General features: G+C 39.5%; 1 protein-coding gene across 1 annotated transcript in view; it reads right to left on the bottom strand.

The window, feature by feature from the left end:
- Positions 1-17,148, bottom strand: part of LOC135480963 (uncharacterized) — a 90,625-nt gene that overhangs the window by 36,247 nt on the left and 37,230 nt on the right. The window contains exons 26-33 of the mRNA XM_064760894.1: positions 16,464-16,520; positions 14,974-15,024; positions 13,338-13,397; positions 12,672-12,725; positions 8,551-8,601; positions 7,625-7,675; positions 6,333-6,386; positions 2,506-2,562 (exon numbers count right to left, since the gene is read on the bottom strand). Of these exons, the coding sequence (XP_064616964.1) occupies positions 2,506-2,562; positions 6,333-6,386; positions 7,625-7,675; positions 8,551-8,601; positions 12,672-12,725; positions 13,338-13,397; positions 14,974-15,024; positions 16,464-16,520 (435 nt within the window). The remainder of the gene's footprint in view (positions 1-2,505; positions 2,563-6,332; positions 6,387-7,624; positions 7,676-8,550; positions 8,602-12,671; positions 12,726-13,337; positions 13,398-14,973; positions 15,025-16,463; positions 16,521-17,148) is intronic.

Raw genomic sequence — 17,148 nt, 5'->3', positions numbered from 1 at the left:
CTGAAACCAGACAGCACATTGCCTCCTTTTCCTAGTATACTGACACCAGATAGGACACTGCAGTCAATCACGTTCTGTTGGTACCATTCAGAAGACCCTGTCCTATCGCAGTATACTGACACCAGACACAACGTCCAACTTAGTCACAGTATACTGACACAATGCCGGATAACCCTGCCAAGTCACGATATACTGACACCAAATAGGACACCGCAGTCAATCACGTTCTGTTGGTACCATTCAGAAGACCCTGTCCTATCGCAGTATACTGACACCAGACACAACGTTCAACCTAGTCACAGTATACTGACGCTATGCAGGACACCCCCGCCAAGTCGCAATATACTGACACCAGATAGAACACCGCACTCGCCTACTGTGCTTAAACTTTTTAATTTTATCTCACCTCAAGATCTCAATTCTTTTTCAAGATCACCATCAATATCATCTGATAATGATCAAAAATGGCTTGGTCAGTGTATCTTTGTCAGTGTACACGGGGAAAAAAATGGCACACCAGGACCCGGATAACGGTACAGAGTACGCCAGAACCCGGGGATCGGTACTTAGTTCACCACAACCCAGGGAACGGTACAGAGTACACCACAACCCGGGGATCGGTACTGAGTTCACCACTACCCGGGGATTGGTACTGAGCTCACAACAACCCGGGGATCGGCACTGGGCACACCATAACCCAGGAAACGATACTGAGTTCATCACAACCCGGGGAACGGCATTGACTTCCCCACAACTTGGGGAGCGATACTGAGCTCACCACAACCCGGGGATTGGCACTAGGCACACCTCAACCCAATGTTTTCATCAAAAACCGGGGAATGGTATTGACTTGACCACAGCCTGTGGAACAGTATTGAGTTCACCATAACCAAGGAAACGGTATTGAGTTCATCACAACCCGGGGAACGGCATTGACTTCCCCACAACTTGGGAAGCGATACTGAGCTCACCACAACCCGGGGAACGGCATTGACTTCCCCACAACTTGGGGAGCGATACTGAGCTCACCACAAGCCGGGGATCGGCACTAGGCACACCTCAACCCAATGACTTCATCAAAAACCGGGCAATGGTATTGACTTGACCACAGCCTGTGGAACAGTATTGAGTTCACCATAACCCGGGAAACGCTATTGAGTTCACCCAAAAACCGGGAACGGCACTAAGTTCTCCACTAAAAGGGGAGCGGTATTAAGTATACTACAGCCCTTCCTCACCACAACCTGGGGAACGGCATTGATTCCACCACAACCGAAGAGGCGGGGGGGGGGGGGGGGGGGGTTGAGTTCACCACAAAACCGGGAACAGCACTAAGTTTTCCAGGGTAACGGTATTCACTTAAACCACAACCTATGGAACACACCACAACCCGGGGAGCAGTATTGAGTACACCACAGCTCGATAACGGTCAACCGGTGAACCGGTGAACGGCACTGGGCATACCACAACCCGGGAAAAAGCAGTGGGTTCATCACAACCAGGGAAACGGTGTTGAGTTTACCACAGCCCTGAGAACGGTACTGAGTAAACCATAAACCGGGGAACGGTATTGACTTCACAACAACCCTGAGAACGGTGTTTAGTTTCCCACAACCCGGGGAACGGTATTGACTTCACCACAACCCACGGATCGGTGATGAGTTTACCACAGCCCTGAGAACGGTACTGAGTGAACGGCACTGGGCATACCACAACCGGGGGAAAAGCAGTGACTTCACAACAATCCGGGAACGGTAATGACTTTACCACAACCCTGAGAACGGTGTTCAGTTTACAACAACCCTGAGAACGGTACTGGGTACACCATAAACCGGGGAACGGTATTGACTTCACCACAACCCGGGGAACGGTATTGACTTCACCACAACCTGGGGAACGGTGATGAGTTCACCACAACCCTGAGAACGGTATGAGTTCACCACACCCCTGAGAACGGCATTGAGTTTACCACAACTCGGGGGAACGGTGTTGAGTTTACCACAACCCTGAGAACGGTATTGAGTATACCACAACCCGAGGAACGGTACATAAGTAGATCACAAAAAGGGGAACGGTATTAAGTATATCACATCCCTTCCTCATGGAAAACCGACACGACCAGATCACACAAGACAGCGTTGAATCATATGACCGTAGTGGGCACGTAATCTCACCTCAGCTTCCCGTTTGTTCTTGAATATTATGGCCTCCTCGATGATGACTCGTTTCTTTTTGGGAGGGGGGAAGGAATCAAGGATTCATTTCTGTTGACACCTTTCAGAACACCCTGTCCTATCACAGTATACTGACACCATACATATCGCCCAACCTATTAACTGACACTATGCAAGACACCCCTGCCAAGGAACGATATACACCAGATTGGACATAGCGCTCGCCTACTGTGCTTAATAGGAAACCGCGCTCGCCTACTGTGCTTAAATTTAAATTTTGAAATTCCTTTGGAAAAATTCAGGTTAAGAAGAAAATGCTGTTTTATCTTACCTCAGCGTCTCGCTTTCTCTTAAAGATCACAAGGTCATCCTCAGTAATGGTAGGTTTCTGGGAAACAAACAAGGGAAAATGATGAAGAAATTTGTAAAGCCATAACTCAGCATGTGACTCTGAGAAGTGACCTTAATATGTCAAATATCAAATAAGAACCTTTTTCTCGTAAATCATTATAATATTTTTCTTCACTCCACCCAGTTGACAATCTGTTCTCGGGGAATTCTTTTACATTTTAACACTACCAAAATATTTTTTACAGCTGCATGTATATTTGGCAATTAATAAACACAAAAGTAAGGCTTTCACCAAGTTGCAAGTCGCCAAGCAGTGCAATGTAGAAATGTTCTCCAACAGTGTAATTTGTCTCATCTAACTTTCACATTCGGTCTTTACGCCATACTCAAGAAATTTCACTTATACGACAAGGACCACCAAGACATTTAAACGTTCGCTCGGACGGGAATTCAGCATGAACCGGACCTGAACTCACAACAACCGCATTGGTGAGAGGCTACTGGACCATTGGGCTACACTGGCACGCTAATCACTCTGCCACGAAGGTCCGTTTTCAGTTTTTAATTTGACGATGGAGACAAGCTTTGCTCAAAGGATTTTTAAAACTTGAAGTCTACTGGTGCTAATGTGCCCATGTACAATATATACTTCGACCCTGCGAAATCGACATCATTTATTTCTGAGCACTTATTTTCTAGAAATTACGTTCATTTAATTCCACCATCATGTTTTCTCTAAACCTAAGCTCTCTACAAACTTTCATCAAAATCCATCATTGCTTTCTATGACATCTTACGATAGTGAAAGCATCGTTTTAAAAATGTGAGCAGAAGACACGCTGTGCACAAACTTTCATCAAAATCGGTGCATAATTTATAGACAAGATTTCACTGGCAACCGTGAAAAGGGGTTTTAAAGCATTCTGGATCGGGAGAAGATTCGGGAAACAGATCCGGTGCAACTTGTAAATGAAATGGATTCAGGCTTATGTAAGATCCCCTAAGTGCTCGAACTTTTATAAAATATATTTGGATGTTTCTATCTTTAAAACGCGTGATAGACATTGATAATGATGAAATATGGCTTCATCAATGTACCCGCTGTTCACACAACCCTGGGAACGGTACATCACTACTCTTGGTAAAAATACCCTGGGGACGGTATTAAGTACACGACGACGCTTGGTCAAAGTATACGGGGATGGCATTGAGTAGACCAAGGCGTTTGGTCAAAGTGTTGGGGAAACGGCATTGAATAGATCACGGCGCTGGGTCAAAGTGTCAGGGGAACGGTATTGAGTAAATCACGGCTCTAAGTACAAGTATCTGGGGAACGGTATTGATTAGATAACGGCGCTTGGTCAAAGTATCCGGGGATGGTATTGCCTAGATCAAGGCGATTGGCCAAACTATCCGGGGAACAGTACTGTGTAGATCTCGGCGCTTGGTCAAAGTATCCGGGGAAGGGTATTGACAGGAAAAGTTAGAATAAAACCCTGACAGGTAAATTGAGGCTGCATTTACTGACCATTTGCCAGTTATCGCATTGTCGTCGCTGCACTGGTTTTTTTTTTCTATATGCTGTATGTCTTAATTATACCGTGTACCACACGACGCTTCGTTAAGGTACGCAGAAGGCGGTCTTGAGTACATCAGGGGGTTTGGAAAAAAAAACCCGGGGAGCGGTGTTAAGTACATCACGAGGGGTCAAAGCACCCTCGGAGCGGTAGCTACAGAGATCCCGATTCTAATACTGCTCTTATATGTCTTTGACAGTCGATATTTGTATCTGAAAAATAGATTAGCATGACTCAGCCTCTCGTTTCTTCCTTAGAATCACTTCATTCTCAATAAAAGTTTGTTTCTAGCCCAAGAAAAAAAATGGGCTAAATTGATGACAGATGATGGTAAAGTATGAAAGAGTACACTGCAAATTCTATCACATCCCACTTGTGTGATAAGCATTTTCACTTCTGGAAGTCACTTTTTTTAACTCACGCTTTCCCCGAATCTTGTCATTTGTGACGCTACGTTCTTTATTTTCACGAATAATCCCAAGAGACCTGACAAAACTGAAGCATTAGTACAAATGCAGAGGGAAGTCTAGTAATGCCAATATCCAATGTGCATACTTTTGGTTTCGGAAAATCGAGAAGTTTGAGATAAGGTCGTGCAGGTTTGAGATACTGGCGTACGTCCCGTATGTAACAGCAACACACGTTCTGTATTTATTGCCCTATAAACTGTGTGCACCTTTTTTTTTATCCCACACCTTCCGCGAATTTGGTCAGTTGTGACGCTACGTTCTGTATTTTCACAAATAATTCCAGGAGACATGACAAAACTGAAGCATTAGTACAAATGCAGAGGCAAGTCTAGTGATGCCAATATCCAATGTGCAATGTGCAAGTTTGCGATACTGGTGTGCGTTCCGTATGTTACAACACGCGTTCTGTAGTCGGAAAGTTTGAGATACTGGCGTACGTTCCGTATGTTAAAGCAACACGCGTTCTGTAGTCGGCATAACGAAGTCACAGGTGTGCCCATGTGTGCAACGTCAGTTGTTAGGGTATCAGTTATCTTAGAATTTGGACTGATACTTCAGCTTCCACAAAACAAACGCACATATATTTGGAGAATTTTACGCATTCGTTTTCTGTTGTTCTTTTGTCCTTTTGTCTTTCTGTAGTTTCCATTAGTTCTGGCCGATTTCTTCCCAGCACCATTCTGACCGCTGTCGTATAATTGAAATATTCTTGAGGAAGGGGTAAAACACATATAAATACATAAATAAGCCCTATTTGTGGTATCTCCTTAAATTAATTTTCGGTATGACTAAAGGGTTGAGCCTTTCCATTGTACGGTACGGAAGCATACATGTAAACTTTTATAGGCAGTGTTACCTCAGATTTATGTATTATATGGTCCTCAATGACGATGTCCTGGGAACAGAAATTAATACATTTAGTTCTAGCTGTTCAGTTGTATCTCATCAAGTTTATCTGTTCAGCTAAAACTGTCCAGTAGCTGTTTGGTTATGTCTGTTCAAATCTAGCTGTTCTGTTCTGTCTCATCAGGTTTAACTGTCCAGTTAAAACTGTTCAGTAGATGTTTAGTTGTAGGTGTTCAGATCTAGCTGTTCATTTGTGTCTGGTCAGGTTTATCTGTCCAGTTAAGACTTCAATAGCTGTTTAGTTGTAGCTGTTAAGATCTAACTCAGATTTAGTTGTTCAGATCTAGCTGCTCAGGTCTAGCTGTTCAGTTCTAATTGTCATTCTGGCTTCCTCTCCGGTCGTAAGTGGGAAGGTCTCTCAGCAACCTGCTGATGGTCGTCGGTTTCCCCCGGGCTCTACCCGATTTCAACCCACGGTAATGCTGACCGCCGTCGTATAGGTAAAATATTCTTGAGTACGGCCTTAAACACCAATAAAATAAATAAATAAATCATTTCTAATTGTTCAGTTTTAGCTCTTCACTTATAGCTATTCAAGTCAAGCATTTCAGTTCTAGCTGTTTAGATCTAACCGTTCAGTTCTAACTACTCAGTTTTAGATGTTCAGTTTTAGGTTTCCATTTACAACTCTTCACGTCGAACATCACAGCTCTAGCGCATTGTTGCCAGATTCTTTTTAATTATTGTTATTCTACAACATTCTTTATTTCGAGAGCCTGGAATTCTTTTCTTTATAGTGAAGCCCACGTGTACCAGCTCTTTCCTTCATCTTCCTTTTCTTGCGTGTAGCATAGCGATAAATTGTTGAACTGTTCTCTTTTGACCTTGCTTCTTCAAAAAATAGTTCGTCTTACCTCATCTTCTCTTTTCTTCCGCAAGATCAGTTCATCCTCAACAACAAAAGGTTTCTGTAAATAAAAATAAGTGGGTAATGTTAAACATGATTATGGAAGCCGGGTAAGACCATCATCGTACGAAGGTACGAAGATGCGGAGCGACGGCTCGATGACACGAAGCGATGGCACCATGACACAAAGCGATGGCAGGATGGCACAACGCGATGACATGACACGATGGCACAAAGTGATGACACGATAGCACGAAGCGATGGTACGAGGGCACGAAGCAATGCCACGTTGCTAGCATCGTACCATCGAAGCTAGCAAGTCTACAAGCCAAGAGCAGATTCCGCCCGGTAAGTCCTGCTTGCGATAAGGTCACTCCGCACAACACTGGTATAAGAAGTTGTAGCATTTCGAGCTCCATCACTTTGCGGTAGTTGTTTATGTGCGGTCGCGCAAAATACAACCACGATCTCGAGAGTGGAAAATTTAATGAAAATGTTTACACTCGGGAATCTGTGACACCAATAGTTATAAAAGAGACTGCGCTATGTTAAAACTACCACACACGTTGTCTGTTACTCTATAAATAGTGGGCACCTCGCTGACTTTAACCTGTACATTCCACAAATTTTGACAGTTGTGATGCTCTGGTCTTTTCTCTGAGTTCACGACCAAAAGGCCCACTTCAATTGGTCTCATTTTTGCGTTTAATCTCTAGTAAACAGGAAAAAAATAATCCACACAGAACTGAAATAAACTGAAGCAACTCCTTGTAAAATGACGTCTGCTTTTAAGGTCATGCAACTATCGTCATACTCACAAACCGAAGCATCAGTGCCTATGCTGAAAGAAAGTTAGTAGTGCCACTGTCCATAATGTGCATACTGTTCTGATAATTAGAAGGTTTGAGACACTGGAGCGTGTTTTTTACGTGTATTCCAACAATACGCGCTCCGCAGTTGGCATAAGGAAGTCAAATCTGCGTGTAACGTCAGTAGTGAAGATAGTGGTTATTTTCCATTTGTGAATATGAAGGTAATATAAAAAAATATCCCTGTCATTTAATGCATGGAGTGCTTTTAAAGTTCTTTCCGTAGTGCTCCGGTGTTCTGGCTGGTTTCTTCCTGCAAATAATGTTGACCACCGTCGTATAAGTGAAATATTTTGGGCACGAGGTGAAACATCAGTCATAGATAAATTCTGTTCTTGGCATTTTTGTACTTAATTTAGGTAGGAACAATCGGATTGTGCGCTTCGGTTGTACGACAGGCAAACTCATATAGACTTCTTTGCACTCTTACAGGCAGTGTTACCTCAGATTTTGACAATATCTGGTCCTCAATGACGGTGTCCTGAAAAGAGAAATATCTTAGGTAATTAAAGACATAGAGTTTTATTAGATTTAGTTCGAACTATTCAGTTGTGACTGCTCAGGTGTAGTTGTTCAGTGGTGGATCTTAATGTTACGTCTTCGTTTATAGCTGTTCAGTTTTAGCTGGTGAGTTGTAGATCTTCAGTTGTGGTTGTTCAGATCTAGCTGTTCAGTTCTAGCTGTTCATGCTTAGAAGTTCAAGATCTAGCTGTTGCTGCTTAGAAGTTCAACTCTTCCTGTTCATCCTTAGAAATTCAGTTCTAGCCGTTCATATTTGGAAGTTCAGTTGTAGTCGTTCATGCTTAAAAATTCATTTCTAGCTGTGCATGCTTAGACGTTCAGTTCTATTTGTTCAGTTTCTTGCTTTAAATATTGGCAAATAAAACTGAGATACTGACATAACATCTCTTCCTTTGAATGTTTTTTTTTCTGCTTTGACAGTCCACTTGACATATCAAAACAAGGTGCACGTGACTCATCATCGTATAAAACGAAGTAGGCCGTAACCAGTCGGCAGACTATTTGGTAAATCTTTAAAGGATTTTTGTTCCCGGATTCTTTTTAAAAAAAAGGAAAAACAAGAATCCAGAAAAAAAATGAACAATAAAAGTAATCATCTAATAATTACCAAATAGTCTGTAGACTAGTTAAGGTCTACTTAGCTTATATGAATACGAGTACGTGCATCTTGCCTGTCGGAATCTTTTTTAATTTTTGTCATTCTGCATTCATTATTTAGAGAGCAGGGAATTCTTTTCCATAAATGTACCAGCTCTTCTCTTTATCTTTATTTTCTTGGGTCTTGTGTAGCTGCAATATCTTGACCTTATTTCTCCAAAATATCGTTGGATTTACCTCAGTTTTTCTTTTCTTCCGGAACATCAAGTCATCCTGAACTACTGAGTTCTGTGAATGTAATAATCGTATAAAAGTAAAAAAAATAATACACTATAAAATATTTGACCCAAAAAGGGGAAGTACAGAAATTTATTATAGCCAATTTCTTAAATATTGTCGCTTTTATTCAGTTATCTGTAAAAACATTTAAGCATACCACCAGAATTGCTTTTCTTCAGTAACACCATAAGTTTCAATATATCAAATTGTATATTGTCTTGAGGTAAATGAGTTTATAGCTGACAAATGTTATATTCGGCTACTCTATCTCGAAAACAGTAACTCGTGTTGAAATCATTAATCTTTACTTTCACTTCAGAAACATATTTAATCCTTCCTTTTCAACCACAATACGCTGTATATTCTATGGATAAAAACTTCATTCATTGTGCGATGTTACGAACTAATTCCGCAGACATGCATCATTAGCCCGTTAAGAGGAGCTATCTAGTCGTTTCCTAACGAAAATTAAATATTTTACGGTATAAAGCACCCATGACATTTTAGGTAATGACCACAGGTAGCATACAGGGATCGGCAGACATAATTAGCATGTTTAATTAAATCAGGGCCGACAAAAATAATTGTTGCCACCTACACTGTTTAACATAAATGATAGCAAGAATTTACAGTTGATATCAGGCAAAAAGCCCGTAGCATTTTGATTGGGTTTTCCTATTTGTTTAACTATGTTTTTAAGCAACTCAGACATGGAAATCTTGGTGAACAACTGGGACCATGTTACCTTGTTCCAGCGTCGGCGAGGTCCCATTACTTTTGAGTATCTACATATTCTTGTTGTCCGTATACATCTACATACATAGAAGTCTGGCATACTATTTACATAATACGTGGTAATTTAGGCTCTATAGACCCTGATCGTGAATGGGAGTGTCTTTTTGCGGAAACAGAAGTCTCTAACGTTTAATACATTGTTTGCATCGTGTATAGATCCTCAAGTAAAAATGTTACAAATTTTAATCATTGATTACTTACACTATTAATTCAAGTGCAAGCAGTTAAAAAAAGAGATGTGTCACTATGGGCGATTTTAATACTGACCTCTTGAAAGCTGAACAACAAGTCCCATCGAACAATATCCTTTATATTAGGACATCTAATTATTTTGTTTCCACAAACAGCGAAACCAACTCGTGTGCAAACTCGCTTAGCGATATTTATAGACTGCAGCTTTCTCAACTTCCATGAGGATACACTCTTATCTGGCATTTTGTTGGCAAACATTACTGATCCGTTCCCATTTGTGCCCATAAACCCATAAAGTATCGCCAAAGCACGTCTGAAAATACAGATTTATTTATGCGTTGCATTTGTGAAACTGAAGCTTTTTTGTCCTATGAGGAAGATGTCAAAGAATCACATTTTTATTTCCTGGATCTATTTAATCATATCTATGACAACTGTTCCCTGAAGTTACACTAAAATATCCCAAGCAAAAGATCATCAAACCATGGGCAACATTTGCTCTGTTAACTTCTACATATACAAAACCCGTAATATATCAAAATATATACAGGGTTTATAGAAACATCCTCAATAGCTCAATTCGACATTATAGGAAAAAAAATATTTATGAAGAGAAGTAAATAAGCGTAATCATGACATCAAGGAAACGTAGAGAGTCCTAAATCAATTCATAAATCGTCGGTCTACGAAAGCTGTGCCTCTTCATTCAATATTAATGGCACGGATACTTCGGAGAGTCAGAAAACTTCTGACAACTGCAATAAATATTTTAGCAATATTGCACTGGGGATCAATGAAACAATGTCTACTAAAGCAAAAGATACTCTGACTTCCTGGTGATGCTACACCATTGGATGTTTATTTCGATAATGAAAGTCCACTTGATGTACATAGCAATTATAACGGATCTTAAATCGGCAGCCCTAGGTTTAGATGACATGCGGATTTCCCTTTGCTAATTAATTTCGGAACAACCATCATATCCTCTTGTCCATACTATGCATCTGTCTTTTACTTCTGGACAAGTGCCAGACATTTTAAAATCCGCTAAGGTCACACCTGTGTAAAGTCACATGATTCAGGCAACTGCGAAAATTATCGTCCCATTTCAGTTCTGCCTTGAGTCAGCAAAGTTGTAGGGAAACTCTGCCACCATTGCGCTCAAATTTCTGGACTCGAACAATATACTCTCTGAGAATCAGTATGGTTTCAGAGCCAACCATTCAACCAGTTTATCAACCACGACATTGTATGATAAATTGATCCAAGGAAAACAAGGTAAAAAGTTCACCGTAACCGTTTTCCTAGACAGATTTTGGTACAGTTATACATAATAATTTGCTGGTTTAAGTTATCACACCATTGATTTAGATGTATATCTAATAAATGGTGTAACAGTTACCGTCTTTTCATACAGTTCAATATGATATTCTGCTGTTTAAGTTATCACACTATGGCTTTAGAGGTATATCTAATAATCGGTGTAATAGTTACCTCCATGGCCGTTCCCAGAAAGTGATATCTAATGGAACATTTTCTGAGAAAGAACCTATACTGCGTGGAGTGTCACAAGGTTCGATGTTAGGACTGACTCTATTTTTGTTATACTAGTATATTAATGATATAGCCAGTGCCTCTAATTGGTACATCTTATCTTATTTGCTGATAATACTAGCGTGACCTATTCTGACAGCGAAGTCAATGCTGTTGTTGATACTATATCTTTTGAGATGGATACGATATACGAGTGGTTACGTGGTAACCGTCTTTCACTCAGTCCGGGTAAGATTAAGTGTACGCTCATTAAGACTCAATCCAGACAGAATATATATTCCTTACCCGCATTAATAATTGGTATAGAACAGGTGTCTCACTTTACATTTCTCATGATAATCTTTAGCGACAAGTTATGAAAATTTCTAGAAACATAGCTATTATTAACTACATTAAATTCTCAACTAATATAAAGAATCTGTTTATCTTGTACTATTCCCCGGTATTCCATACATTTCTTATGACAATAACCTCTGGGAAAATAGTTTTCTATCTTACCTTAATCTCTTGGTAATTCTTCAAAAAAGAGCGCCATCTACAAAAACACTTTCCCACAGATTGGAGCATACTGCGCCTCTCTTTGCGGAGCTCAAGTTGTTAACTTTACACCAAATCATAACCGTCTCCTTCCTACGGTTTGTCCACGCCTATTTGTACCATTTTTAAATGGTATTTTGAAATTCCTCAAAGTTTCCTCCGTTACTTTCAGAGGCAATCAGAAGTCTACCAATACAATACACGTGGTCAGCAATTAAACCTATACGAGCTTATATTTAAATCTACTTTTTATTACTCACTTAAAATAGTTGACCAAATTGATAAATTGCCTGCAGTAACGCAACACAGTCTTCTTCCTTGTTCAAATCTCGTCAAAAGTCGGTCTTAATATAGTTATTATACCAAAGGTAAACCTTGCCTTAGATCGTCACGGGCAAAACATGCATGTTGATCTACATGTTAGATTATCATTATTTACTTCTCTGTGTATTTAATCGCCTATTTCTGATATTATCATGGCTTTAGTCTTTATATTTTCTTAGGAATATAACATGGTCAGTTGCGACTTATTCCCGGTGACAATTTTATATTTATATTGTCTGTGAATATGTATTCGTCATGTGTCGGTGAATAAATATTGTATATTGTACTGCATGTTGAATGCAGTTCAAAACCCATTTCCAAACTAATTTAAACTTGAAACGTTTCAACGTCATTTGAGTTCAAATATAACAATATGGCATCTTTTCTCTTTTCTACTTATATTTATTATTGATCGACGTACTCTAAAATATTTCAACTGGCCTCCCGAAACTGAGGACCATCCGTAGGCTACTTTCAAAAATTCTCACGTACAACACATGAAGAAGCCAGCAGGAGCTGGACTTGAACTTAGAGCGATCGCATTGGTGAGATGCTACTAGGTAAATTGCGTTGCACTAGCCCGGTAAACGACTATGCTACAGAGGCCCCAGTTCTATTACTGCTTTTATATTTTAATGAAAATCGATATCTGTGTCTGAAAATGTAGTTAATCATACTTCAGCGTCTCGTTTCTTCTTTAGAATCATTTCATCCTCAATAACGATTGGTTTCTGGCAAAACAAGAAACACATGGGGAGACACGAATTTAAAATGACGGAAAAGTATCAAAGAGTACTGTGGTAAATTCTGCTGCAATCGGCTAAATGTATATGTAAAAGGTTTAGCTAACTTTCGATCCCATTGCAGAGATCTTTGTGTAGGGACTAACCACTACTGTAACTACCACACAGTAGCTGATTAATTTCTGTATATCTAAACATTCCACAGTTCTCTGTTACTTAAGATTTCGGCAAATGAGTCACTGTCGTGTGTATCGTTTGCTCTCCGTCTTTATGAAAACATTTGCGAGGTTGAAATGTTGACAAATTCCGCAAATACTGTTGCGTAGAACAAAAGCGACTTAGGGACATTTAATCACCGGGTGCAGATTGCATTATCCAAGATCGAAAAACTCCCCCCACTCCAGGCCAGCCAAATCTGTAAGTGTATCTTTGGTCACTTTTTGTACAGGAGTTGAAAGTTAGCAGCCTTCGGCGTCTCGTCCAGTACGGATGTTCCACAAAACATGGAATCGTACAGTACAACTCCATCATGTACAAAACACTTCACAACAGCCTAATAATATTGCGACCTAGGAATAGGCATATTTAAAGTAGTATTACCATTTCTGACGGAGGTAACTGATTTTTTCTCATCACAATATCGTCATTCACGATAGATCCCTGATAACAGAAAGTGCAAAGAATTAGGCGTTGGTGGAGGCCATTTTTAAACAATGTGTCTAGTTTTTGCTGAAAAACAATGTCAAGGTTATCCACCAAACACCATCCCTCTTAGTGTCTTAATTTTCACAATAAGTATAATTCCCTTGTAGGTAAATATTGACAGAGTATCCAGAATCTCTGGCACACTAGTTTTAAACTGTATGGAATTCCGCTGAACACGAGAATAGAGTTTGTAAATTCATCATGCTGAAGTAGGTCGCCACGTGGGGTATACAAACACTTGCAATCATATCGATTATTGACAGCCTGCATTTACATGACAAGAGCCCTGTGACCATTTGCCAGCCATCACACTGTCGTCAGTGCTTTGGTTTTACTCTCTTTCCTGCAATCTTTAATTATTTTCATTTTCTGGTTTTGCCAACAGTATCTAACTCTGAACACCAACCGCTTTGACCTTTTTCAGTGTGAATGTACGTCAAGCACCTACCATTCAATATACAATGTGATATTGACGAACATACCGCACACACGGTTGTAGAGAAAGTCAGCATGTTGTTCACACATCCACGCTGTCAGTTTGATAGAACACGCTTTGTTATTCAGTATTTAAAGACCTCGGTAGAAGTCAAAGTAAATTGTCACAGAAGACCGGTTCTTACAGTTCAATGGTTACGTTATTATATGTGTTAATTCACATATCGTCTCCTTCAAACACACTGTCATTGACTGTACTTTTACCATAAGACCAAGTTCTAGTGAAAATATATTTATTAAACATGTGTTACATCCTTATTTATAACATTATTACGAAAAGATTAAATATACCAAAAGGTGGTCCCAAATACCCACCATACACAAATTATTTTCAAGTGTCGTTTACTCTTTAAAGAAATAAAAACTGAAGATCACATCTACGACTAGCTTTTCCCACTCTTTCATATGGACTTTGTTATATTTATGTTTTCTTTACCTGTAAAGCACATGTATCCCCATACATATAATGTGTACATGTTTTGGACCATATGTGTAAACGACACGTGGACAAATACCATCATTTCAAATTTCAACATTGTCAAAATCCTCCGGAAAACACAATGTCAGGAATGCTTGGAACATCGTGCAAGAGCTAACAAAACATCGCTCAAGATTTTTTGTCTAAAACACACTCCCACTGCCCACCTTTTTGTATTTTTTTAAAATAACAGGAAACAGGAAAATTATATTGCTTCCAAACATTCATTATATATTCGTGTAATTTTACCATGTATCCTTGTGCTAAATTCTCATTTCCTTTTCAGCAATGTTGGCATCCAATACATCCATGTGCAGATCTTTTGGTGCTACGTATCACCGACGAAATGCAATTCGAGTATTGAGTACTTTTACAAATAATCGAAAACCGGTTACTTTGGAAAAATTCAAAGAAATAGACTGTACATGTAATACATTATATGTACAACGTCCACATCCTGTCTCGAATACCGGCCACCGGCCTGTTTCCCAGCCTTGTTTTGTACATAAATTTATTATGGGTTTGATATAACAGTACTGTTAGATCATATTACTATACCTTGGCTTCTCGCTTCCTCTCCATGATGTGGTCCTGTATTACGACAGGGGGCTGTTTACAAAAAAATATACATTTTAATTTGACAATGACATTAATCCGATGATATACAGACGTCACAAATAAAAAGTTTAATTTATCCTTGTGGACATCTATCATCATAGTTTTTGTTACCTAACCACAGTTGTTTGCTAAATGATAACCTAATGAAATAATAATTTTCTTTCTATTACTGTGATTCGTAACAAGATTTGGGTAGGGATGGGACTGTTTGTTTCTTTGGTGGTTTGGTCAGTTTGTTGTGGTGTAACGTTGATATCACCATTTCATGGCAGGCTATTGTCTTACCACGGCTGACTCAAAATCGTCACCTTACCATGCTGAAGACACAACACAAGTAACATGAGCCTGGTCAGTCATTTGCACATTATCTATTGCAAACCGTCAAGAGAGAAAGTGTGATAATCACGATTTTCAGTTAATCAAGTCCTTGTGAGAACTAGGAGTTAATATGGTCTCAAATATAGCATAGGTAAATTGTACATGAGTTAAAAGAGATTTATGGCAAAGTCAACTATCCAAAACTCGAAGAAGCCTTCTTAACAGCCTTTGTGAGCCTCATGAGTCAGAACTACAGTTCTATGTGTCGATTTGAAATAAAGTTATGCCCAGCCTGCAGAACGTGAATGACAAATTATTATTTTTGCGATATTAAAAATTCACAAATTCTAATTTGAATTTGTTATTCAAATTATGTCTTTGTTATTGTATACTGATTTGAACCGTATCGAAATGTTGAACAGACAGAAATTCAGGCTAAACTTCAGCTTTAAGTTAAGGGTTTGTAAATAATCAGTGGATTTCACCAGAACTTTGCCATGTAAAAATGTTTCTCCAAAAATGTAGTTTTTTTCACCTCAGCTTCATTTTTTTGGTCTTGTAACCTGCCAAATCTTCATTACCATCGGGCTTTTGTGTGTAAAGAAAACAAATGAGACCAATAGAACTTAAGCACTCATCAGTCTGGCATATATTCCATGCAGTTTTAGATGACCATCTCAGCTAAACTGTAGATTTTTCAAGAACCCAAAATACAATTGTATGAGTCACAACAGCCATCACAGTAAAACTCCATGAACTCTTCTAGGTTCAGATCTAGCCTTTAAAGCCATATTAATAGCTATTCAAATCCCTCTAATAGATATGCAAACTAATGCAAGTATATGCCTGAAAATACCAGAGAGTACGAACATAATGGTGGTCTTATCAACTGTTTATAAATTTCTTGTCAATCATCAAGAGATATGATATCCAGGTTGCAAGAAAGAGACAAGAAGACAGACAATACCCCTTGGTCCTAACAGATGGCGTTGAAAAAAGGAACCATTATTGCTTGTCTTATTTTTGTACTTGTGGTACTCACGATAGAAGTACGTTAACCTTTTGGTGTAATATTTTCATGTAGCATATTTTGCATACAACTATTGTCTTACCGCAGCTGCTCTTTTCTTCTTCTTCTTTAAAATATCATCCTCAACAGTAATGAATTTCTGGTGGTTTGAACAAATGGCAACACATTTAATACATGTGTAACAAATTAAAGCAATGCTCTGCATCTTTTAAATACATAACGGGTTATTTAGGGGGCAGAAAAAGGGGAACGCATACAGTTGAAATTCCCAATGATAAACCTGCTTTAGTTCAAAGTAGGACAGTTAGAATGCTTGTAACCGTAAATACAGGCAACGAGGCGCCGCAAGCGTGTCTGTATGGCAAATCCCCTTCAGGCTGCTTAATTACGTTGTCCCTCGGTTAACATACAACGCAAGATGTAAATATCCCAGATAATCCCAGATTTAGCTTGACCAAAGACTCAGCGGTCAATCAAAGCTGTCATAAATGACCTTTTGTCTTCCGCTTAGTGCCTCCTAAGAATCTGTTAAGGGCACTGCGGTGTGTATCGCTTGCTTGCCGCCTTTATGAAAACATTTACAAGGTTGAAATGTTGACAAATTCCGCAAAATACGGTTGCGTAGGTCAAAAGCGAGTTAGGGACATTTAATCACCGGGTGCAGATTGCCTTACCCGAGATCAAAGTGTATCTTCGGTCGCTTTTTGTACAGGAGTTGAAAGTCTGCGGCCTTCAGCGTCTCGTCCAGTACGGTTGTTCAGCACAAC

This window comes from Liolophura sinensis, chromosome 13 (assembly GCF_032854445.1).
Source record: "Liolophura sinensis isolate JHLJ2023 chromosome 13, CUHK_Ljap_v2, whole genome shotgun sequence".
NCBI lineage: Eukaryota > Metazoa > Mollusca > Polyplacophora > Chitonida > Chitonidae > Liolophura > Liolophura sinensis.
This window is presented reverse-complemented; position numbering and strand designations above follow the sequence as displayed.